Source organism: Dermacentor albipictus, chromosome 2 (genome assembly GCF_038994185.2).
Source record: "Dermacentor albipictus isolate Rhodes 1998 colony chromosome 2, USDA_Dalb.pri_finalv2, whole genome shotgun sequence".
NCBI classification, from domain to species: domain Eukaryota; kingdom Metazoa; phylum Arthropoda; class Arachnida; order Ixodida; family Ixodidae; genus Dermacentor; species Dermacentor albipictus.
In genome coordinates this window covers 181850000-181870408 of record NC_091822.1, presented here as the reverse complement: position 1 = coordinate 181870408, position 20409 = coordinate 181850000, and the positions used below count along the sequence as shown (strand labels likewise).

The 20409-nt window shown below is 48.6% G+C and overlaps 1 protein-coding gene across 4 annotated transcripts in view; it reads left to right on the top strand.

Moving 5' to 3' along the window:
• LOC135919339 (sodium/hydrogen exchanger 2-like) overlaps positions 1-20409 on the top strand; it is a 378884-nt gene that overhangs the window by 147478 nt on the left and 210997 nt on the right. For all 4 annotated transcript variants that reach the window (XM_065453096.2, XM_065453093.2, XM_065453094.2 and 1 more), the window contains exon 2: positions 8167-8310. In XM_065453096.2, coding sequence (XP_065309168.1) covers positions 8220-8310 — 91 coding nt within the window. In that variant the 5' untranslated portion in view covers positions 8167-8219. The remainder of the gene's footprint in view (positions 1-8166; positions 8311-20409) is intronic.

Here is a 20409-nt window from a genome sequence, read left to right as displayed (position 1 = left end):
ATCGTGATCATCGCGTTATGGCCACTATGGTATACGGCCATGGGCTGAACGACGGTGTTTGAAAGATCTTCAGCAAAAGTCAAGTCTATACATGACCGATGACGCGTAGTTGGTACATTGACATGTGTATAGCATCAAATGCAGAACCTACACTCCTCGTAGTATTCGGGGTCCCGACAGGCATCGCGCATACACTTGGCGTTGGCGGCCAGTTCGTCGTCGGTATCTTCATTCCACCGCCGCCGTGCCCATTCCCGTTTCTGCTCATGCCGCCGGTCCTGGAGGGCACGCTGCTCTTCCTTGGTGCACCCAATACGCGTCCTATCCATAGCAGGCCGTAAGGATTGGTGGTCAATCCCACCATTCGTGACCAGTTGTCAAGATTGGAGTCGGGCTTGAATTAGAAGGTAGCTGGCCCATGCCGTCGTCCAACTTATCCACGCTGAGGACGCTGTTTGAAGGGAAGGACTGCTTCTCATCGAGAACGAGGAATATGGGTTTATTTACAGTAGCTACATAAGGACGTTGTAGTTCATCAGTCTAGCATGACTGCGAGACAAAGTGCACTGAGCGGCCGCACAACAGCGGTTTATAAACACTCGGCCCTACCTCGATCCCAAGGTGAGGGAAACGTTCGACCAGTCATCGTAAACAAGTCGCCGCTCTGCGCGAGGGATTACACACACACACACTTCCGCACAGGTTCACGGGCCTCAACCGACGTCAGACGGACTTCGTAGAACTCGGGGCTTACGTCAGGAAAGGCGCCTTTTATTCTCCGAGCTGACCCCCACAGCGCGGCCGGTTGCCCATTGTCTTGCGTCTTGAACGGCGCGTGGGAAGGGGCCTCGAACTACGTTCCCTCGGTGACTCCCTTGTTCACAGCAGACCAGATCGGCGGTGGCGGGTTCAGGCACAAAGTCTGCTTCCTCGAACTCATCTTGGCTCCAGCGACGGAGAGTCGAGGGTGCGCGTATTGCTCTCCACACACAGTCGACTTAGTGACGCCGTGGCTAGAGGTTTGCGGTGGCGTTCCACATAAAGTTGACGCCGCTGTCGCAACTGGCTGGCAAAACTTGCACCTCAGCGGGCCGTTCTTAACAAGCGCCACAACGCAACTTATGATAACGTCGCTATGCGATGTTGACGTCACTGTAAAGTGGCGCACACACAACGCCGGACTATGAACGCGCCTTTAACGTTTATATTCCGAGGTTATCTACGCATGGGCGAGCGTTGCTCGACGCCAGGTGTGCCGCAGTGCTGTACTTAGCTATATCGTTGTGTTGGTCTACGTGAACCTCTTCTACGCACGCAGAAAAAACGGAAACCTAGCCTTATACAGCTTAGTTGTAAAAAGAAAACGCGCACGCGGGCGGACGGACAGAGGTGTGTTCTCAACACGTTCTCCACGTTCACGTCACTGCGCAATAATGTTCATAACATTATATGTTCACACGCATGTTACAAGCATTTTAGAATAAGAATAATACTTCGATCGATTCTCGAGCTAATGCGAGGCTATGACTACACAAAACAAAACTCATCCAGAGATTCGGGTCTCCAGCACTCTTCGTTACCTTGGAGGACCTCAAGTCATGGTTCCACTATGCCAGCATGTCGAATGGTACGAATAGGCTCCCAGTTTCAGGGCCACCCATTCAAGAAAAAGTTTGTGCTACATTGACAGTCTCATAAAGCCGTGTTGGACATGGGGGCAAAAATCAGGTTAAACACCTTTCTGACTGTATTCACCCGCCTACGATTTCTAAAACTACCTCAGTGAATTTGCTACAAGTTAATTTTGGTCGTGGTTTATGAGGTGAGCGCCTTGATCTTGCAAGTTTGGGTTACGGTGGGTAGATTCTTATGCCAGAAGTACGAATGTTCTTGGATAAACAAACCTGCCCCGTGGCTAACCCTTGCCTCGCTGCATCCTTGATTGACACTGCTTCTCCTCGCTTCTATGTAATCCTCTCACACTGGCCGGCACTTCCCAAATTTGCCGGAAAGCTGTGCTCGGGGGAAGTATGCGTATGGGCTGCTCGTACGCGCCTACCGCCAAACGGTCACGCTCTAACGAGTGTTGGTGCACGGGGGCGTTCTGGCTCCCTCGCTACCCCTATAGACTAATAGAATCCATGGGAGGATGGTTCGATCATACGGTACGCCTCCGAAGCGTCTGCGTTGGCCCGGCGCTTGGGCGCTCGGTCCGACGTAAACACGTTAAGCGCTGGCCAGTATAAGCTTATTCTGCGTGCTTTCTCCCGTTAGGGGGCGAAGCCGTCGCACCATACACACTGGACGTCCAAGGCGTAAGGTGACCGCGGGAGGAACTGCCGAAGGTTTGTTTGGAGCTGCCCGAAGTGTTACTCTCAGCCTGCGTGTGTATCGATGCGTGTTCGAGTAATTGGATCCCTTTCGTTTCACTCCCTCTCCACCTTTTCGCTCGGCACGTCGGGCCTCCTCCTGCGGCGCTCGTCATTCGATTAAGGCTTCGCATCCCGACGCCATTGCTCGAGCGGGCAGCCTGTGCACGAGATATAATAAGCCTTGACATGGGTGCACCGTAATTAGGGCCAGTGACGGTTTTACGGGCCAGAGAGGAGAAGGAGCGAGGGTGCGATTAGTCGGCGTTTGAAGTGGGAGCCCTCATATGGCGAGGCCTTGCAGCGCGCGGGCCTGCTGCGCAACTTTTGTCTCGCTTAAACTGCGTCCGGTGATCCTGAAGCCCAACTGTTAGCGAAAGCCAATTAGAGAAGGGAAATCCTGTACTTCAACATCAATTTCTTTAGAAAACATCGCTGGCCCCTCAGAAGCAGTAACAAAGGAGGCACCGATACAAGATTGAAAAAAACAAAAATTATAATATGATGAATGGTGCGGAGAAGTATCGAAGTGCGTTGTAAGCATGAAACAATCATGTTTTGTTCTAACGTGGCTTGTTGCTACTGCTGGTAGTTGTTAATGCACAGGCGTGTGCGAAAGTAGCGTCATTACGCACGTGCAAGTCAGGCTGTTTCAAGCATTTCGTCATCGTTCACTTAGCGACAAAGGTGGTTCGTTTGAGTTAGCCAGTGTGCAAGGAAGGAAACATGTCGAAATATTCCTCCTATCTTTGTGACGAGTAATTTATCCGTGACGGCGTCTCAAAAATCGTGTCGCTAAATATTGCAGGTGTTGCTTAGGAATAAGAGATAAGTGGCTTCTTAATTGAGAAATAATTTAACGGTGTCTGCTCTCATTAGGTTAGTCAAATGATCGTCTGGGCAATGTTCGGCGGCAGTCATCAGTTTTCTGCAAGTTTCTTTTTCTATATTATTGCACAAATGCTTTGATCAGTCTTATTACTCTTTAGTTAAGCCGTGTCACTGTACAATGTCGTCATTCCCAATAAAAGAGAGAGAACAGAGATGCGAAAAGGCGGAGAGATATAACCGTTATCATTAAACACATCAAGAGAGGTTACCTGCTCGTACGGTGATTTGCGTTGTTAGGGGCATTACGTTTTTTCTTTTTTTCTTCGTTTGATTCTTCCCTTTTCTCGCTGTATATCTTCACTATATCAGGAGAAAAATACAAGGGCACCTATACAGGATTAACCGAGACCTGTCGTCACTACAGGCACATTTTCAAAATACTTGCTTTCGCTATGACGAGGTACTGTTCAATAGAGGAACTCAGTCTACGTAATATAGTCCACCTTCCATGCATGCATTGCAGATTTTTTTTCCTTGTGACGTCGTGAGTGCACCCTGTCCTCGCATGACACGATGAACGTGGCGTAGTCCTCTTATGTGTATCAACACTTCAATTTTCAGTCGTCGGGTGCCACTGTATGTGTAACACATAGTGACAAACACTCGTATTGTATGTCAGCGTATAGGTACATGTGACACAGCAAGACATTGCGCGTTCGGGCAGATTTCGGGCGATACCTTAACAAATATTACAACTAATGACTTGGACACGTGGACAAGAACAGTGATTGGAAAGTAAGTGGACTCCAGACGAAGGAAATTCGCCTAAACAGAATTGCCGGATAAACCGGACAAGCGTAGCAACCTGGGTTCGCCGCCCGTGGGAACAGTGTTAACGGATTTCGTTTAAACGGAACGATTCTGTTTGTGAACTCAGGTAAAACAGATCTGAAACCGAAGATGCAGCTGCCTCATCGGCTGTAAACTTCATATTAAACACGGTTAGGCCGAAAAGAAGTTCAAATAGCGATGCCACACAGTCAAGAAAGTCCAATGTATCAGTCATTAGCGCTGTCGTAGCGTCAGCGGCTGCTCTGCAGTGCAGCGTGATGGTGACATAAAACAGAGAGTGCATGAACAAACACCTTGTGCGATACTCCAAAGCAGAGATACCCCAAACAGAGTGCAATAACGTCTTCATTTTCACCGGCATGAAATTAAAGCAGCCGATGCTTTTGAAATGAAACATTTCGCACTTATTGCGTCTTTCGCATGAACGAAACGTTTGATACAGGAAACTCTACTTTCTGTCCCTTCGAGTCCCTTTAAGCGGAGTCTACTGTGTTTATCGTCTTCCTAGTAGTTGGTCGCCTTTGTCGAATTTCTACAGACGACTGCAAAGCTTTATTTGAGCGCCTATCTAACTCACATTAGGCCGCCTGTTGACGATGTCCCGAACATATATCTTTTTCTTCTAATTAAGGTGGCCTTAGTTGTAATTCCTGCCCGCATTGTGCGCAATTGCGCAGTGTACCGTGCAGTGACAGGCGGCGCTGTGCCCGCTTCCTCTCGTCGCATTGATCGCTTTAAGCCGTCTCGTAGCTCTTGCAACGCTGCATGCTTCTTTAGGTATAGGTGCTCTAGAGTGTATTAGTTTGCGTCTGCTTCAAACGAGTGTTTTCTCTCGGGCGTCTTGACTTCGAGAGAACTTTTCCTAATTTTCTAATTGGCCACCGACCCGCCGGCCGTTGTGCTGCAACATCGTTTCTCGCTTGAACGGCTTTCGGTTCGCCGGTGTATTTCGTTGTTCACGCTCGTATGATGTCCTCGGGCACAGCGGAGGTGCCGAGGCGTATCTCGAACATTGCACTGCGCATGCGTGGTGCGCCATATACGGTCTCTGCGAACGCGTTCGCATTGCGAAACCTGGCAAATGCGTGCAACACGCTTGGACGCAGTTAGTTAATAGCCTCTTTGTCGAGAAACCCGAAGTACGTGGAAGAGCGTCAAAAGTTGAACAATGGCTTTACGCGTCTCGACAGCCCACCGTTGTCGGAGGACGTTATTTTAGGCCCTTGGCCAGGCGCTCAACCGAGTTTCAAGGCCATCCAGGCGTTATTGAACCTTTAAAAAAGTACGGGCCTGGACTGTGGGCTTTGAGCATGCCAAATTCCTTGCCATATGTTTTACGTTTTCCTTCTCTCGTCATTGTCACCCATCATGCGCTTCTTTCTTGCCTCTTTCTCTCCCTCTTCCCCTTCCCTCAGGCGGACTTATGCATTTCGTATCCTTGAACTTTTCTCTCTCTCTCTCTCTTGCCGAGATAGTGACTTCCCCCCCCCCCCATTTCCCACTCTCATCCCAATGCGCGCACTTGTTCACACGCTAGTAATGATATGACAACCAGGAATATTGCTGAGGCATTTTTGTTTGTTCTCTCTTTTAATAACTGTGACATGTGCGTAATCTATCCATCTATATCGTTATTACGCTGTGCATTTTCATATAGGCAGTACTTGATCAAAAACCACATGCTCATTTTTTTGTGTTATTTCTCTGCTTCGGGTATCGCCGATATATGTAATTTTTGCTTCGAATAAATAAGCTTTAGTAAGCGCTTGTTGTATCTGTCTCAGTAGGCGTGTTTTGTTCTTGCGTCAATACCTGTCAGGATTGGGGGCTCAATCCCATCGTCCGTGGTCCTTTGCCAAGATTGGAGTACGGCATGAATTCGAAGGTAGCTGGCCCATGCCGTCGTCCAACTTATTTACGCTGAGATCGTTGATGAAGTGAAGAACTGCTTCTCATCGAGAACGAAGCAAAAAGGGTTTATTTACAGAAAGTAACTCAGTCTAACATGACTGCTTGAGAAAAAGAGTATTAGTCCAACAGGACTGCATGAGAGAAGTGAACCAGTCTAACATGACTGCTCAAGAGAAGTGTGTCCAACATTCGCACAACCACAGTTTTTATACACTCGATCCGCCGGTCCTACGACGCGGCGGCTGTTCGTTTACACATCACCAACTCGCAGCTGCTCTGAAGATCAGTTTACAGACACAAAGGCACACACATTCCGAAGCCCAAGCGACGGCGTTGAAGGGGGTGCCGTTCCGGAAAGTATCGACGCCGCTCGAGGGTCGCTCGTTGTTTTGCAACATGCAGAACCGTGAGAGCGCAAAAATAAGCCGTTCCCGCGGCAGCTTGACCAGGCGGGTCAAATCAGCTCCGCGTGGAATCATTGTCCACACACCGAACTCGTCCCGTCACAATGTCGAAGGGGCTGGAGAAAGGCGGCGGATTCCAGCGCAAAGGTCGCTTCTTTGAACGTCTCGCAGCTGCAGCGACGGAGAGGGGAAGGTGCGCGTCTTGCACCCCTTGTCGTAATCGGGTGGCAAGGTGGCAATCTTGTTGCGCAACTCGCCATTCTTTACATACCGAAAAAAAAAAATACTGTTGAGGGCTCAAATTAACACGTACGCAGACGAAGTATGTGGACAGGACGAGTGCCGTTAGTGTGTTTGTGTTAATTTGCGCCCCCCTACTAATGGATATACATTTCACCGACGAGTCCAGCAAGAAGCGCACCGTGAATAAATACAGTCTGGCCCTGCGGCTCTCCACCCTGCTTCTGCTCGTGTTAGTGCTTTCGAAGTCGGACGCACCAAATAATTACCTGCCCGAGAGGAAGCGCTATGATTAATTAAGATAACGAAACTCGTAAGTATACAAGCCTCCATAATGCGCTCTAATGAATTCTGCGCTGGATTAAACGAGCAACATGTGCGGCGCGTTCTGGTAGGGCGCGTGCTGGGAAGGCCTATTACCCATTTTTTTTTCTTTAATGCTTAACAGTTAGTGCGCATGCGTCGTAAATAATGCGTACTGACCACGAGGGGCACGGGCCGCATTTGATGCTCAAGCGTACGGCCTCGCGATGATGGCGAGGTTATTGTTTAATGAAGCGTTTTAGGCACGCGTAAAAGCACACTGACCGCCAGTGTAGTGGTCTTTCGCCGGGAGGCAGTGGATTCAACGACGCATAGCACTTCTTGATGGGCCGCAGGCCGCACACAGTGGACCGATGCCGACGTTAGCTATATATGAAGCGCGTTGTGAACGGGGCACAGACTCTAGCTGGAAATGAACCGTACTCGACTATTCGATGTCGAAGGAGAAACAGAAATAAAAAAAACGTTGAAAAACGTAACGTCTCGGTGTACTGCGCCCAATTCAGCCATTAAGGTGTGCGCATGGTTAGAGGGAACTGCAGCAGTGTGTTACTCAATGTTCTCGCCAGTCGTTTAGCGTCGTCTTTCAAAGCCTTTATGCGTGAATGAAACTTGCACGTTGCTCCCGCCACTTGTCTAGTCCGCCGTTTGCGCAAGCAACACCAGTTCTGGTGGAACTGAGAGCATGAAATGGTTCACCTGGCATTTTGTCCAAGTTACTCAACGTTTCAGCGCGTTCTTGTCTGCGTTATACGCTGCAGCTGTATCCCTTGCTTAAACTTCAAAAGGTTTTTTTTTTAATGGCCCGGAGCAGATTGCTTCCTAGAGTAGAATAATTGACGGATTTGGGGCCTTTCAATAAACATTGTTCCGTATGATGCCTGCAGGCCAGTCAACAATGAAAATCTATTGGAGTACATAATAGTCTATGGGACGTTAATAGGAAATCTATGAAAAGCTTTCCGAGGTACCCTGAAGTAATCTACATGATATACATAAGTCATGTACAGGCGAAGGGTCGTGTAAAGAGAGAAGGAAGTCCGTGCACGCAAAGTAAGTATTTTCCATATAATATCTCTATACAAAAAAAAAATTTAGAACCTTATGGATTCGTCTTCCACGGACCGTTTCTGTGCGGCTCGTCTTTCACAAGGTTACGCTTACAGCATGCACTGATGCACTCCGATGGAGACCTGTGAGCCGTTGAGTGATGCGTTCGCCGCTTTGTGTCGCAGGGTGGAGCCTCTGGAGGCGGAGCTGCGTGGCGTCGCCGCGGCCGTGTTGCCCGATGCGGCTGAGCCCCTTAGCGCCGTCATGCCTGCTGCTGCTGCTGCTGCAAGCCGCGTTCGCGCCTTCGGCGCACGCCAGATGGGCGCCAGGTAGGTGTCTGCCTTTACAAGTCGCCACTCATAAGCAAACGCTTTGCCGGTGCTTTTTTTCCCTTCTTTTTGGCGCCAAAGAGGGTAAAGGCGAAAGCCCGCGCGCTCAAGAGAAATTCACTAAATAACTTCACATTGTGAGGATTGGTAGGTCAATCCCACCGCTCGTAACCTGTTGTCAAGATTGGAGTCGGGTATGAATTAGATGGTAGCTGGCCCATGCCGTCGTCCAACTTATCCACGCTGAGGACGCTGTTGAAGGGAAAGACTGCTTCTCATCGAGAACGAGGAATATGGGTTTATTTACAGTATCTACATCAGGACGTCGCAGTTCATCAGTCTAGCATGACTGCGAGAGAAAGTGCACTGAGCAGCCGCACAAAAGCGGTTTATAAACACTCGGTCCTCCCTCGATCCCAAGGTGAGGGAAACGTTCGACCAGTCATCGTAAACGAGTCGCCTCTCTGCGGGAGGGCCTACACACACACTTCCGCACAGGTTCAAGGTCCCCAACCGAGGTCAGACGGTCTTCGCAGAACTCGGGGCTGACGTCAGGAACGGTGCGTGGGACGGGGCCTCCAACTACGTTCCCTCGGGAACTCCCATGCTCACAGCAGACCGGGTCGGCGGTGGCGTGTTCCGTCACAAGGCCTGGTTCGTGGAACTCATCTCGGCTCCTGCGACAGAGAATCGAGGACGTGGCGTATTGTTCCCTGCGTACAGTAGACTTAGTGACGCCGTGTGGCTAGAGGGTTGCGGTGGCTTTCCAGGAAAAGTCATCGCCGCTCTCGCACCTGGCTGGCAAAACTTGCACCTCAGCGGGCCGTTCTTAACAACATTCCCATTCGAATGCGCTGTTACTTCTTGTTACACTTGTTTTGTCCCACCAAAGATTGCGGGTTCGAGTGCCTTAATTAACTGTCTTTTAATTTGGTGTTAAGTTCGCCTTAACACCAAAGGTTGAGGGCTCGACTTTCACACGAGCGTTCGACTCCTACCGAATGTCGTGGGTTCGAGTGCCTCAATTAGCTCTATCTTAATTAACTTTGTCCCCCCTCCCTACGCCCCACTACACGCCCCACTACAAGTAGTGAGACGTGTCCCCGCGTCGGCTCCCGCTTTATGGGCAGTTTTGACCGGATTTTTCTCTCTTTTTATTTATTTATTTATTTACAGTACCCTCAGAGTAAATATATATTATAGAGGGGAGAGGCTTCATAAAGGAAGTAAAAAAATGATATACAGGAAAGGCACAGTATAAGTAAAAATAGAAAATTATACTAGCTCAATAATTTATACAAAAAATAGTAGTTGTAGTTCACCATAAAAAAAAGTCATCATACACTTCAATATACAGATTGGGAATGATAGGTAAATACATACATAGTCAATTTGAAAAAATAGCATTTATACAATAACAAGTCACATGATATATTGAACGCAAGTTTCATGATTTACACGTAGTTAACTAAAGCATTTCTAAATTGAACAGGATTACTTATATTAACAATAGATGCTGGCAGACCGTTCCATTCGTTGCATGTTTTAGGTAAAAATGATTGCGAATGTGTTAGTGTGTTAGAGCGAGGAACATGTACCTTATGCGTATGATCTCTACGTGAGAAGATGAATGGTGCTGGGTTAATCCACGCCGACCGAAGCGCAGCGTTCTGGTAATAAATCTTATGAAATAAGCATAGACGTGATTGTTTCCTGCGGGTTAATAGCGAAGGTAAGTTCAAGGTAGTTTTCATTTGTGTTACGCTTGCTGTACGATGGTAATTAGCTAGTATAAACCGAGCGGAGCGATTCTGGACACTTTCAAGGCAGTTAATTGAGGTGGCATGATGTGGGTCCCATACTGATGATGCATATTCCAACTGTGGACGGACATATGTCGTGTATAATAAATGTTTGAGTGATAATGGTGTGAGCGAGAAGTTTCTACGAAGATATCCAAGTGTGCGATTAGCTTTGCTCGTTATAAAGTCGATATGGTACTTCCAGGATAAGTTATAGGTTATATGGACGCCCAGATATTTGTAATTTCTTACGCTCTCTAAAGGAATGTTATTAAGTAAATATGCAGGACAAGCTTCATTAGTACGGGATATTCGCATTGATTTACATTTCTTGATGTTAAGCTGCATGTGCCATTTTATAGCCCAGTTATGCAATGTGTTTAAATCGTCCTGAAGAGATGAAATACTAGTGTCATTAGTAATTTTACGATATATTACGCAGTCATCTGCAAAAAGACAAATTTTAGACGAAATGCTATCAGGTAGATCGTTAATGTAGATTAAGAATAACAGCGGCCCAAGCACAGACCCTTGTGGAACACCTGATTTAACTGGGGTAAGAGTTGAATTAACATCATTAGCGCTTACGAATTGCATGCGGTGTGTTAGAAATGCTTTTATCCAATTAAGTACATTAGTATCAATGTTTAGTGCGCTGAGTTTAGATAGCAGTAATGTGTGGTGTACTTTGTCAAAAGCTTTAGCGAAATCAAGGAAAATACAGTCCGTAAGAAATCCTGCGTCCAAGTTAGAATGCAAGTCATTAGTAAAGCAAAGAAGCTGAGTATCACAGGAGAATGTTTTACGAAAACCATGTTGGCTAGATGTAAAGAAGTTGTTAGATTCAAGGTGATTGATTACCTGAGAATAAATTACGTGCTCCATTATTTTACAGGGCACAGAAGTTAAACTAATGGGCCTATAATTAGAAGGGTTATGCGTATCACCAGATTTATGAATTGGAACTATCTTAGCCGTTTTCCAATCTAAAGGCAATGTGCCGTTGTGAAGCGACTGAGAAAAAAGTAATTCTAAAATTATCGAGCAATATTCACTAGTACTGTGTAAGAATTTAATGTTAATTCCATCAACACCACATGACGATTTCAATTCTAATTTATTTATAATTGATTTAATACCGTTACTACTAAATGCTATGGGATCCATGGGGGGGTATCTTTTAGGCCGTATTTCGGGAGGAGGAGTAACATGCGAAGACGGCGAAAAGGCCTGTACGAACGTGTCATTTAGCACGTCAGCACATGCTTGGTCGGCGATTGCTTTCCCAGTTAGTGAAGTTAGAGTAATCTTTCTAGTGTTATCTCCTTTCATAGAGCTCCAGAATGCCTTACTGTTAGTTTTCAGTAGCTTGGGAAGGGTAACGTTGTAGTAGGAAAATTTTGCAGACCGTAGATTTGAAAAGTACGTGGTGGCAGCAGATTTGTAGGACAACCAGCGTTCAGGATTTAGTGACCGTTTGGCGATACGAAATAGGCGTTTCTTTTTGTTACTTAGTCTGCTAAGGTGTCTGCTATACCACGGTGCGTTACTATTTGAATATATACGTCGGACTGGAATATAACGATTTATTAGATCAGATACTTTTTCTTTAAAGAGGCGCCAATTTGTCTCGACAGAACGATCAAGATGGCAAAGTAGAAACGTGTCAAGAAAGGAAGCAAGTTCGTTGTTTATTGCCGAGAAGTTAGCCTTTTTATAATCTTTTATTTCCTTGAATCGTTTACGTTTCAGTGGTAGTGATATCGTGATTGTAAAATGTAATGTATCGTGATCGCTAAGGCCAGGTAAGTGCGTTATCGGGGATATAATATCAGCTGATGATGTCAGCACGAGATCAAGTAATGATGACGTAGTGCTTGTTACACGTGTTGGAATAACGACCGTTTGTACTAAGGTAAAGTCAGAACAAAGAGCGATAAACTGATTAGCCTCACTGGATGATGGGTTAGAGAAGGGACATGTGCTTGACCAATTTATGTTAGGAAAGTTAAAGTCACCCATAAGAATTATCTTTGCTCCCGGGAATCTTACTGTTAATTGATTTAGACAGTCATGCAGGTGATCACAAAACGTACTATTCGAGGGTGGCCGGTAGCAGACGCCTAAGATAATTTTTTTGAAAGTAATGGTTAAACAACACCAGATAGATTCAATTTCAGTGATTATCGGTACATTAAAGCACTCAACGTCTTTACTAACAGCAAGTAATACACCGCCCCCTATTCTGTCAGTACGGTCATTCCGATACACAACGTATCTTTTACGGCAATGAAACAATTCTTCGTTTGTTATTTTGTTAGTCAACCAAGTTTCAGTTATCGCTATTATGTCAGCATCAGTGTCATCAACCAGAGAACACAATTCGTCCCTTTTATTAAATATACTGCGAATATTCGTGAATACAACAGAAATACCATGTTTCGATGAAGTGCAAGCATCTCCCCTGGCGTTTCGCTATCGCGAGTTCTGCAAGACACGTCCTGAGCGCAGAATTCGAGGATCAGAATTTCTGTTTCCTGGTGTTATTTCGTGGACTACATCGTTATCTATGTCGTAGCCGTAACATTTTTCTCCTACGAAGAGTCTTTTGTAACGTAGCCTGTAGGGTACATTTAGTCCCTTGCCATATTCCGTTAATTTATGTCTGATATTGCGCGTTGCCTCGCAGAAGTCTTCGCTCACAGTCTGGCTGCTTCCTTTTAGAAGAGAGCGCTTAGATAAAACTTGTTCTTTGGTTTTATAAGAGAGAAACTTAACTATTATCGGTCGTGATTTTTGTTGACTGTAGCGACCAATCCTATGTGCACGCACTATGTGGTCGCAAGTTAAACTAAGTTTTAAAGTGTTATTTATCAAATCTAGGGCTTTTTCCTCTGACTGCATTGAATTTTCTGTTGAAGTATCCGGTACTCCAAAAAAAACCAGATTGTCGCGACGTGAGCGATCTTCCGCGTCATCAATGCGCGCACGAAGAGTGTTCGTGTCAGTTACTACACTCTCAATCTTGTCGTGCAATAAGCTGACATCCTGTTTCCATTCATCAAGGATGGCCGTCTGGCTTTCCACGTGCTGCAGTCTTTGATCGATGTCTGATATAGCATCTGAAACGGTTTTTTGCTGTTGTTTCAGCTCATGAATTGTCTCTGACATAGAATTTTGTACAGATTCCATTCTAATAGATCTTTCATTTAGGTCCCTCACGGTTTTAAGTACTTCAGCAAGGACATCGTCCTTGGATGGGCCAGGATTGCTTTCCACGTCACCACACAGTGAAAGAAACAATGAACAGAACGGATCACTCAAGGCTTCTGGGCACGGAAGCACGACAATGAAGCGATTACTAGATTTAAAGCAAAGAATTGGCAGTTTGGAAATGTAACTGACCTGCAGGGTGAAAAAAGACAAGTGTGAGGCTGTCATCCTGTCGGTGCCTCCGTGCCCTCTGACTGCCCAGAGCGTGTTGCCTGGCTTTAAGCGTTCCGCTGCTGGCGCTGTCGATGCTGTCGCGGTTGCGCAGTGATGAGCCGAAGATACAAATGGGGTGTCGTTCCAGATGTAGATTTGATGGCGGCTTTGATCCGGGTGAAGTGTGGCGGGAACAGGCTCAGCGAATTTGCCGGCCTCAGAACCATGAACGATAGGTTCGCCATACGAATCCAGTAGAACAGCGCACCGGAAACCGGGGATGAAGGCAACGAGTAACTGCAGGGTGAAGTGTGAGGCTGTCATCCTGTCGGTGCCTCCATGCCCTCTGCCTATTTCTGTGCCTATTTCTGGGGCCTATTTCTGTGTTCAGCGGATCCGCGAAGTTACACGGTATACCACGATATAGGACCTTCTTCAGTGAGTGGACTGTACTTGATTTTACGGCCTTTCTCGTCTAGACTACGCCGCCGGAGGTGTTAACCCTTATCGCCGAGCCCGCCGTGCTCGTGGGCCGCGCCGGTTCCCCGGCCGCTTGACGCTTTTGTCATGATGGAATAAGCTGTGGAAGGCAAAGATATTGCTCCTGAAGATGTTTCGGAGGATGCTGGCTGGAAAATTTACACCCAGAGGAATTCTACGACCAAGCCAAGGCCATCATACGGCGGCAACGCTGTTAGCCCTAACGGCGGGCCGGGACCCAAGAACGGCAAAGTGAGTCCAAACTCGCCTGTTAGCGTCAAGAAGGGTATCATCCTTCGCGGTAAAATGCCTCCGCTGCCGAAAAATGATATCAAGATTATCGTCAGGATTAGGGGAGGTCTGAATATTGCTAAAATTGGTGCGGCCACGGTGGCTGATGCAATCTCGGCTGCTGCTTGCATAGACGAGGTAAAGCGAGAAGCGGACACGATCTGCCCCAATTATCAGCAGAATATTGTGGTGGTTAGCACGCCGGAAGAAGAAAATGCTGCGAAGTACGTGAGGATCAAGGATTTATGCGTTGCTGGGCACATTCATGAAGCTGCGGCATATCGTGCGGCACCGCATGAAACGTGCAAGGGAATCATAAGAAATGTTCCTCTCAGCGAGGGACCCGAAGCGCTCAGTCGCAAGATTGTCAACCCGCGTAATCCCCTGGCCCTGGCGGCAAAACGCATCAAGGAGTCGGGTACGGTCATCATCGCCTTCGATGGATACAAGGTGCCCAACTACGTTCGCTATGGTAACGCGCTGGTTAGGTGCACGCTTTACCGCAAGCAGATTGATGTTTGTTATGCTTGTGGAAAGCTGGGGCATCGCGCTGACGTCTGCCCCTCGCCGGAAGAAGTGGTTTGCAGGGGCTGCGGTTAAACCAATCCCAGTGAGGCCCACCGGTGTACGCCCAAGTGTGAACTGTGTGGGGGAGAGCATATAACGGCTGCCAAGGAGTGCCAGCAGCGGTTCCGTACCCCATATGTGGTCCGGCGCCGTCGATTTGAGCGGGCTATGGCGGACATCAAGGCGGAGGATGAAGAGAAGGGAGGCTTCAGGTACGACGACAGCCAGTTCCCGACGTTGGGCAAGACGCTGGAGAGCGGGCAAGTACAAGATCGTGGGCGTCGACGTTCAAGATCAAGATCAAGGAGACCAGGTAGAGCATCTCGCAGCCGCTCCGGTGGCCGGTCTGGGAGCAGATCGGCGTCTAAGGTGCGCTTCGGACTGGACGGGCAGTTGGGAACTGAGACTGCGCGTGGCCCCAATGGGACGTCGGGACAAGGTGTGCGCAAGAGTGGTGTGCTGCAGGGTCTACAAGGCAAGGGCACCGATGGAGCGGCAAGTGGTACTACCTGGACGGAGCGCACAAGTGCTCGAACGGAGATGCCTAGTTTGGTAAGGCCAGAGCAAAGCAAGAATGAGGCGAGATTCAAGAGGCTAGAAGAGGAAAACGCAGAGTTGAGAGAAATGGTGAGGCTGCTTAGGGCGGAAATCTCGGCCCTTAAGGGTTTGGCAGGACCTGCACCGGCAGAGAGGGCAATGCCTGAGCCCATAGAGAGCATGGATTTTGCTGATGTAGGTGAGGCTAGTGGGTCGCGCCCCTCAAAGAGGAAGGCGATGACTCATGAGGTGGAGCCCGCGTCGAGGAAGTTGAGATCTGAAGTGAAGGAGATGCTGTCGAGTGTTGTAGATAGTGTTAAGCAGGTCAATGATGGTCTGGCGCAGCTGAATACGCGTCTCACAGAGTCGCTCGGCTCGATTGATGGAAGGTTCAAGGAGCTGCAATGTAGAATAGACGTGTTCGAAAACAAATCCAGTCTGAGTGCCCCTCCCCTTCTTAGGTCCGGATCTCAGTCGGCTGGTTCCTCGACAGGGAAGTCTCAGGTTCAGCAAGATGGCTCGCAGCAAATGCTTCAACATGGCGCGACAAAATGAGGCTTTTTGTGTGTGGCAATGGAACTGTAGGGGGTATGCTCGTAAACGGGCGCCTCTACAGCAGTATATTCGCGCGTGTAAGGGTAGGCCGCAGGCTATTCTACGGCAGGAGACAATGACGGAAGAAGTTTCTCTGACGGGCTATCGAACCGTCTTCGGCGGATCCAAAGCTCGGGGGACCTGCATTCTGTTGGATAGCAAACGGACGCATGTGATCCATGACCTTAAGATACCTTTAAGTTCCCTGGAATATGTCATGATTGAGGTGATTCCTAACCGGGTGAACAAGAAAAGCGTGTTTATTCTGAACGTGTATAGTGCCCCGAGGGACAGGGTGCAGAGATTCAAGCTGCTTCTGCAGAAGGCTTCTAAGCTTGCCAGGGACCATCCGCTGATCGTGGCTGGGGATTTTAATGCTCCGTATCACGTGTGGGGTTACAAGCATGACACAGTAAAAGGGAGAGACCTTTGGCAGAACGCTGCGGAGTTTGACCTTACGCTGGTCACTGACCCTGCCTTTCCGACACGTATAGGGACGTCGACGTGTAGGGATACTACCCCAGACCTCTGCTTTGTAAAAAACGCAGCCAAGCCTAGTTGGTGCAATCTTGCCGAAGACCTAGGTAGTGATCATTGTATTAACCAAGTCGTTTTTGAGGTTGAGGGTAGGCGCCCTAGGGCGTTAACGTTTATAGACTGGGAAAAGTTTCGGATGATCCGGGAGGAGAGAGGAGAAAGGGGGAAGGTATTCGAAGGCCTGTACCGGCCGTCCCTGGAGGATTGGGTCACCCAGGTGAGGGAGGATGTAAAGGAGGCTACGAAGGAGATCACTACGGATTTGGAGGTGGATAGTATTGATAGCAGGCTGGCCCATCTGATTGAAGCCAAGCAGTCTATTCTGGCTAGGTGGAAGAAGCAGAGGCTTAATCGAAGGCTGCGCAAAAAGATTTCTGAGCTGAATAAGCTGATTGAGGAGCACTGTAAGCTTTTGTCTAGGCAATAGTGGGATGAGGTATGCAACTCGGTGGACGAGCAGGTGCGCAACGGGAGGTCGTGGGGCTTGCTGAAGCATTTGCTGAACGACTCCAATACGAGGGTTAGTCAGGGGCACGTCCTTGCTAGAGCTGTACACGAAGCAGTGGGGTCTGCCTCAGAGGAAGAGCTGGTTTAAAAGCTGGCCAACAAATACCTTCCTGTTGCGGACCCGGATGCTTTTCTAACGGAGCAGGCCTACACGGGAGAGGACAACTTTTCCCTAGATGAGGACTTTTCTGTTGAAGAGGTACGCACGGTTTTGCATAACCTTAAGAGCAAGTCGGCTCCCGGAGCGGACGGGATATCGAACAAGCATTTGAAAAATCTGGACGATAGGTCAATCAAGTACCTTACCGGGGAGGTTAACGCTATGTGGAGAGACGGGGTGGTTCCGGAGCAGTGGAAGACAGCTCTCACGGTGCTGATTCCCAAGGCTGGCAAAGTCCCGAGTATCGATAACTTAAGGCCTATTTCGCTCACTTCGTGTGTGGGCAAGGTAGCCGAGCATGCGGTGCTTAATCGGCTTACAAGGTACCTTGAGGAGAACCAGGTCTACCCCCACACTATGATTGGTTTTAGGGCTGGGTTGTCGACTCAAGACGCCATGAAGCTCATCAAGCATCAGGTCATTGATGGAGATGGAAGGGGCGTTAAGGCCATCCTAGGGCTGGACCTGGAGAGGGCTTTTGACAACGTTCGCCACTCTTATATCCTTAAGTCCATTTCGGATCTTGGTCTCGGCGCGCGCTTTCATGACTATGTCAGGTCCTTCCTGTCAGGCAGGAAGGCTACGTTGAAGGTTGCGGAGCTGGAGTCAAAGATGTTCTATCTTGGAGACAGGGGCACTCCTCAAGGGGCCGTCATCTCGCCCACATTGTTCAATCTGGCCATGGTCGGATTGACCAAGAAGCTCTTGGAGATTGAGGGGATTAGGCACACCATGTATGCAGATGACGTGACCATATGGTGTCCCGGTGGTAGTGAGGGCTATGTCGAAAGTGTTCTGCAGGAGGCAGTAGATGTAATTGAGAATTATTTGGACCCGACGGGGTTAAGGTGCTCCCCCTCTAAGTCGGAGCTGTTGCTGTACAGTCCCACTAGAAGGGGACGCAAGCCAAGGGGATGGATCCCCGTGGACCAGCTGAGCATTCAGCTTCGTACAAGAAATGGCAATCTCATACCTAGGGTAGATAAGATTAGGGTTCTGGGGATGATTATTGAGTCAAACGGCGCCAACACGCTGACGATCCAGAAGATCATTGCCAAGACAGAAAATGCGGTACGCCTAGTGAAGAGGGTGGCCAACAGGCAGACGGGGCTCAAGGAGGACAGTCTCATTAGACTTATGCACGCATTTGTATTGTGTCACTTTACTTATGTGGCGGCCATGCACAAGTGGAAACCATCGGAGAAGGAAAAGCTTGACACGCAGATTAGGAAGATCACGAAGAAAGTGTTGGGAGTGCCAATGTGCACCAGCACCGACCGACTTCTCCAGCTAGGAATTCATAATACCTTGGATGAGATAGCTGAGGCTCAGGAGAGGACGCAGATGGTGCGTCTCTCTACGACTAGCACGGGTCGGCAGATTCTGAGAGAGTTAGGGGTTCCTCAGGAGAAGATTTCGCAGCTTCATGTCGGTATTCCCGTGATGGTCCGTAATCGGTATCACGTCAAGCCTGTTCCCAGGAACATGCATCCGGAGCGAAATGTTGGTAGAAGAAAGGCAAGGGGAGCTTGCCTACTGAGACTCATTCGTGATGAGAATCAGAAGGTTGGCTTCGTCGATGCTTCTTTCAACGAGGAGAGAAAGGTGTTTACCATAGTTGTCGTGGACAATGAGGGCAGTCTCGTTAACGCTGCTACCGTTCGGACTGATAGGCCAGAGGTCGCGGAGCAAGCGGCTATTGCGCTCGCCTTGGTTGACAGGCGCAGGCCTTTTGTATATAGCGATTCAAAGTCGGCCGTTAGGGCCTTTGAGAAGGGCACGGTGGCTAAGGTTGCTTTTAAAATTATGCAGACATGTGAGATCTCTCAACACTACTTATGTTGGTTCCCTGCTCACCTTGGTATGATCGAGGGAGCCCCTCCGAATCTCAATGAGTCCGCTCATGAGGCAGCGCGAGATCTTACCCTCCGCTCTGCCCCGCGCAACGGCGTGGCGGTACTCCCCGAGAATAGAGACTCCCCTTCCACATACAATGAAATCACGAAGTATTACCTTCTTAATCGCAGGGTTTACAGTTTGCCGCATCCTAAACTAAACAGGGCTCAGGCACTCACATTACGCTTACTACAGACTGATACTTATCCTTGCCCACGGAGACTGAACATGTTTTATCCAGAGACGTATACAGAGCCTTACTGCCAAGATTGTGGTGCTTTAGCCACGCTCGAACACATGCTCTGGTCTTGCGAAATAATTGAAGACTCGGCGATCAAGAATGCGTCCAGGTGGGAGGCTGCACTTCGCAGCCCAGACCTGGATGAACAATTCTGGGCTGTCCAGCAGGCTCACGATGTGGCCATGAGGCTTGGCCTTCCGGTCCCGACGTGGGAGCGGCCCGCTTAGTGATGAATTATCACTACTTGCAGGACCAAATAAAGTTTTCCTTCCTTCCTTCCTTCCCCCCCCCTTTTTTTTTGGCAGGGTGAGCGGTATGAGAGCCAACTGTGGAAGATGATAACGACGACGAACGCGCGAGCAGCCGCACGAGCGCGTGTCGGCGCGATGCGAGCTCGCGTGACTTTTTGTACCGGACGCGGAGTTTTCCAGACCATCTGGGGCACGAGCCACTGAAGACTTTCGCATTTATAAACACCTGCGCATAGACTCGGTCATTTCGGATGACACCCGGGACCCAGGCTGTAATCGCATCTGTGGTGCGTCGAGACCTGTTGTCATGATCCTAAGCGTCAACTACACGTGCAGCGTGTAAATAACGTACAGTCGTCCGAGTTTTAATGGCGGAGCTGTGGTGCCACGAGAGTAAATTCTAAAGGCCCAGCTGTAGTCTAAAGCCCTGAAAGTGCGCAACTGAGGCCGTCTTTCACATCGTGTATTCGAGGTCGTGTGAGTCTTGTGTATGCGTCAGCTCCCAACCGCAGACTGCAGGAAATTTCTTTAATAAAGGAGTACTGACATGATATTTTCGACTCTACGTTTTCTTGCGTAAAATGAAGGTCCTAGCTGCACCTGTAAGCCGCAGAGAAAGATACTGGCAAGCCTCAGGGTTCCCTAAATAATTTATTATAATAGCTTTTTTTTATACCAGTCTCGGTTTCATTTCCCAGGAGGCCAATGTGTCGTGGGTTCATGACGTAGAAAGTGGTCACGTAAGAGCAGGACATAGCGAGGTTTTGTCACCCGCTGAAGCTCGCTCGGTCGCCTCCTACATGCTGCTAC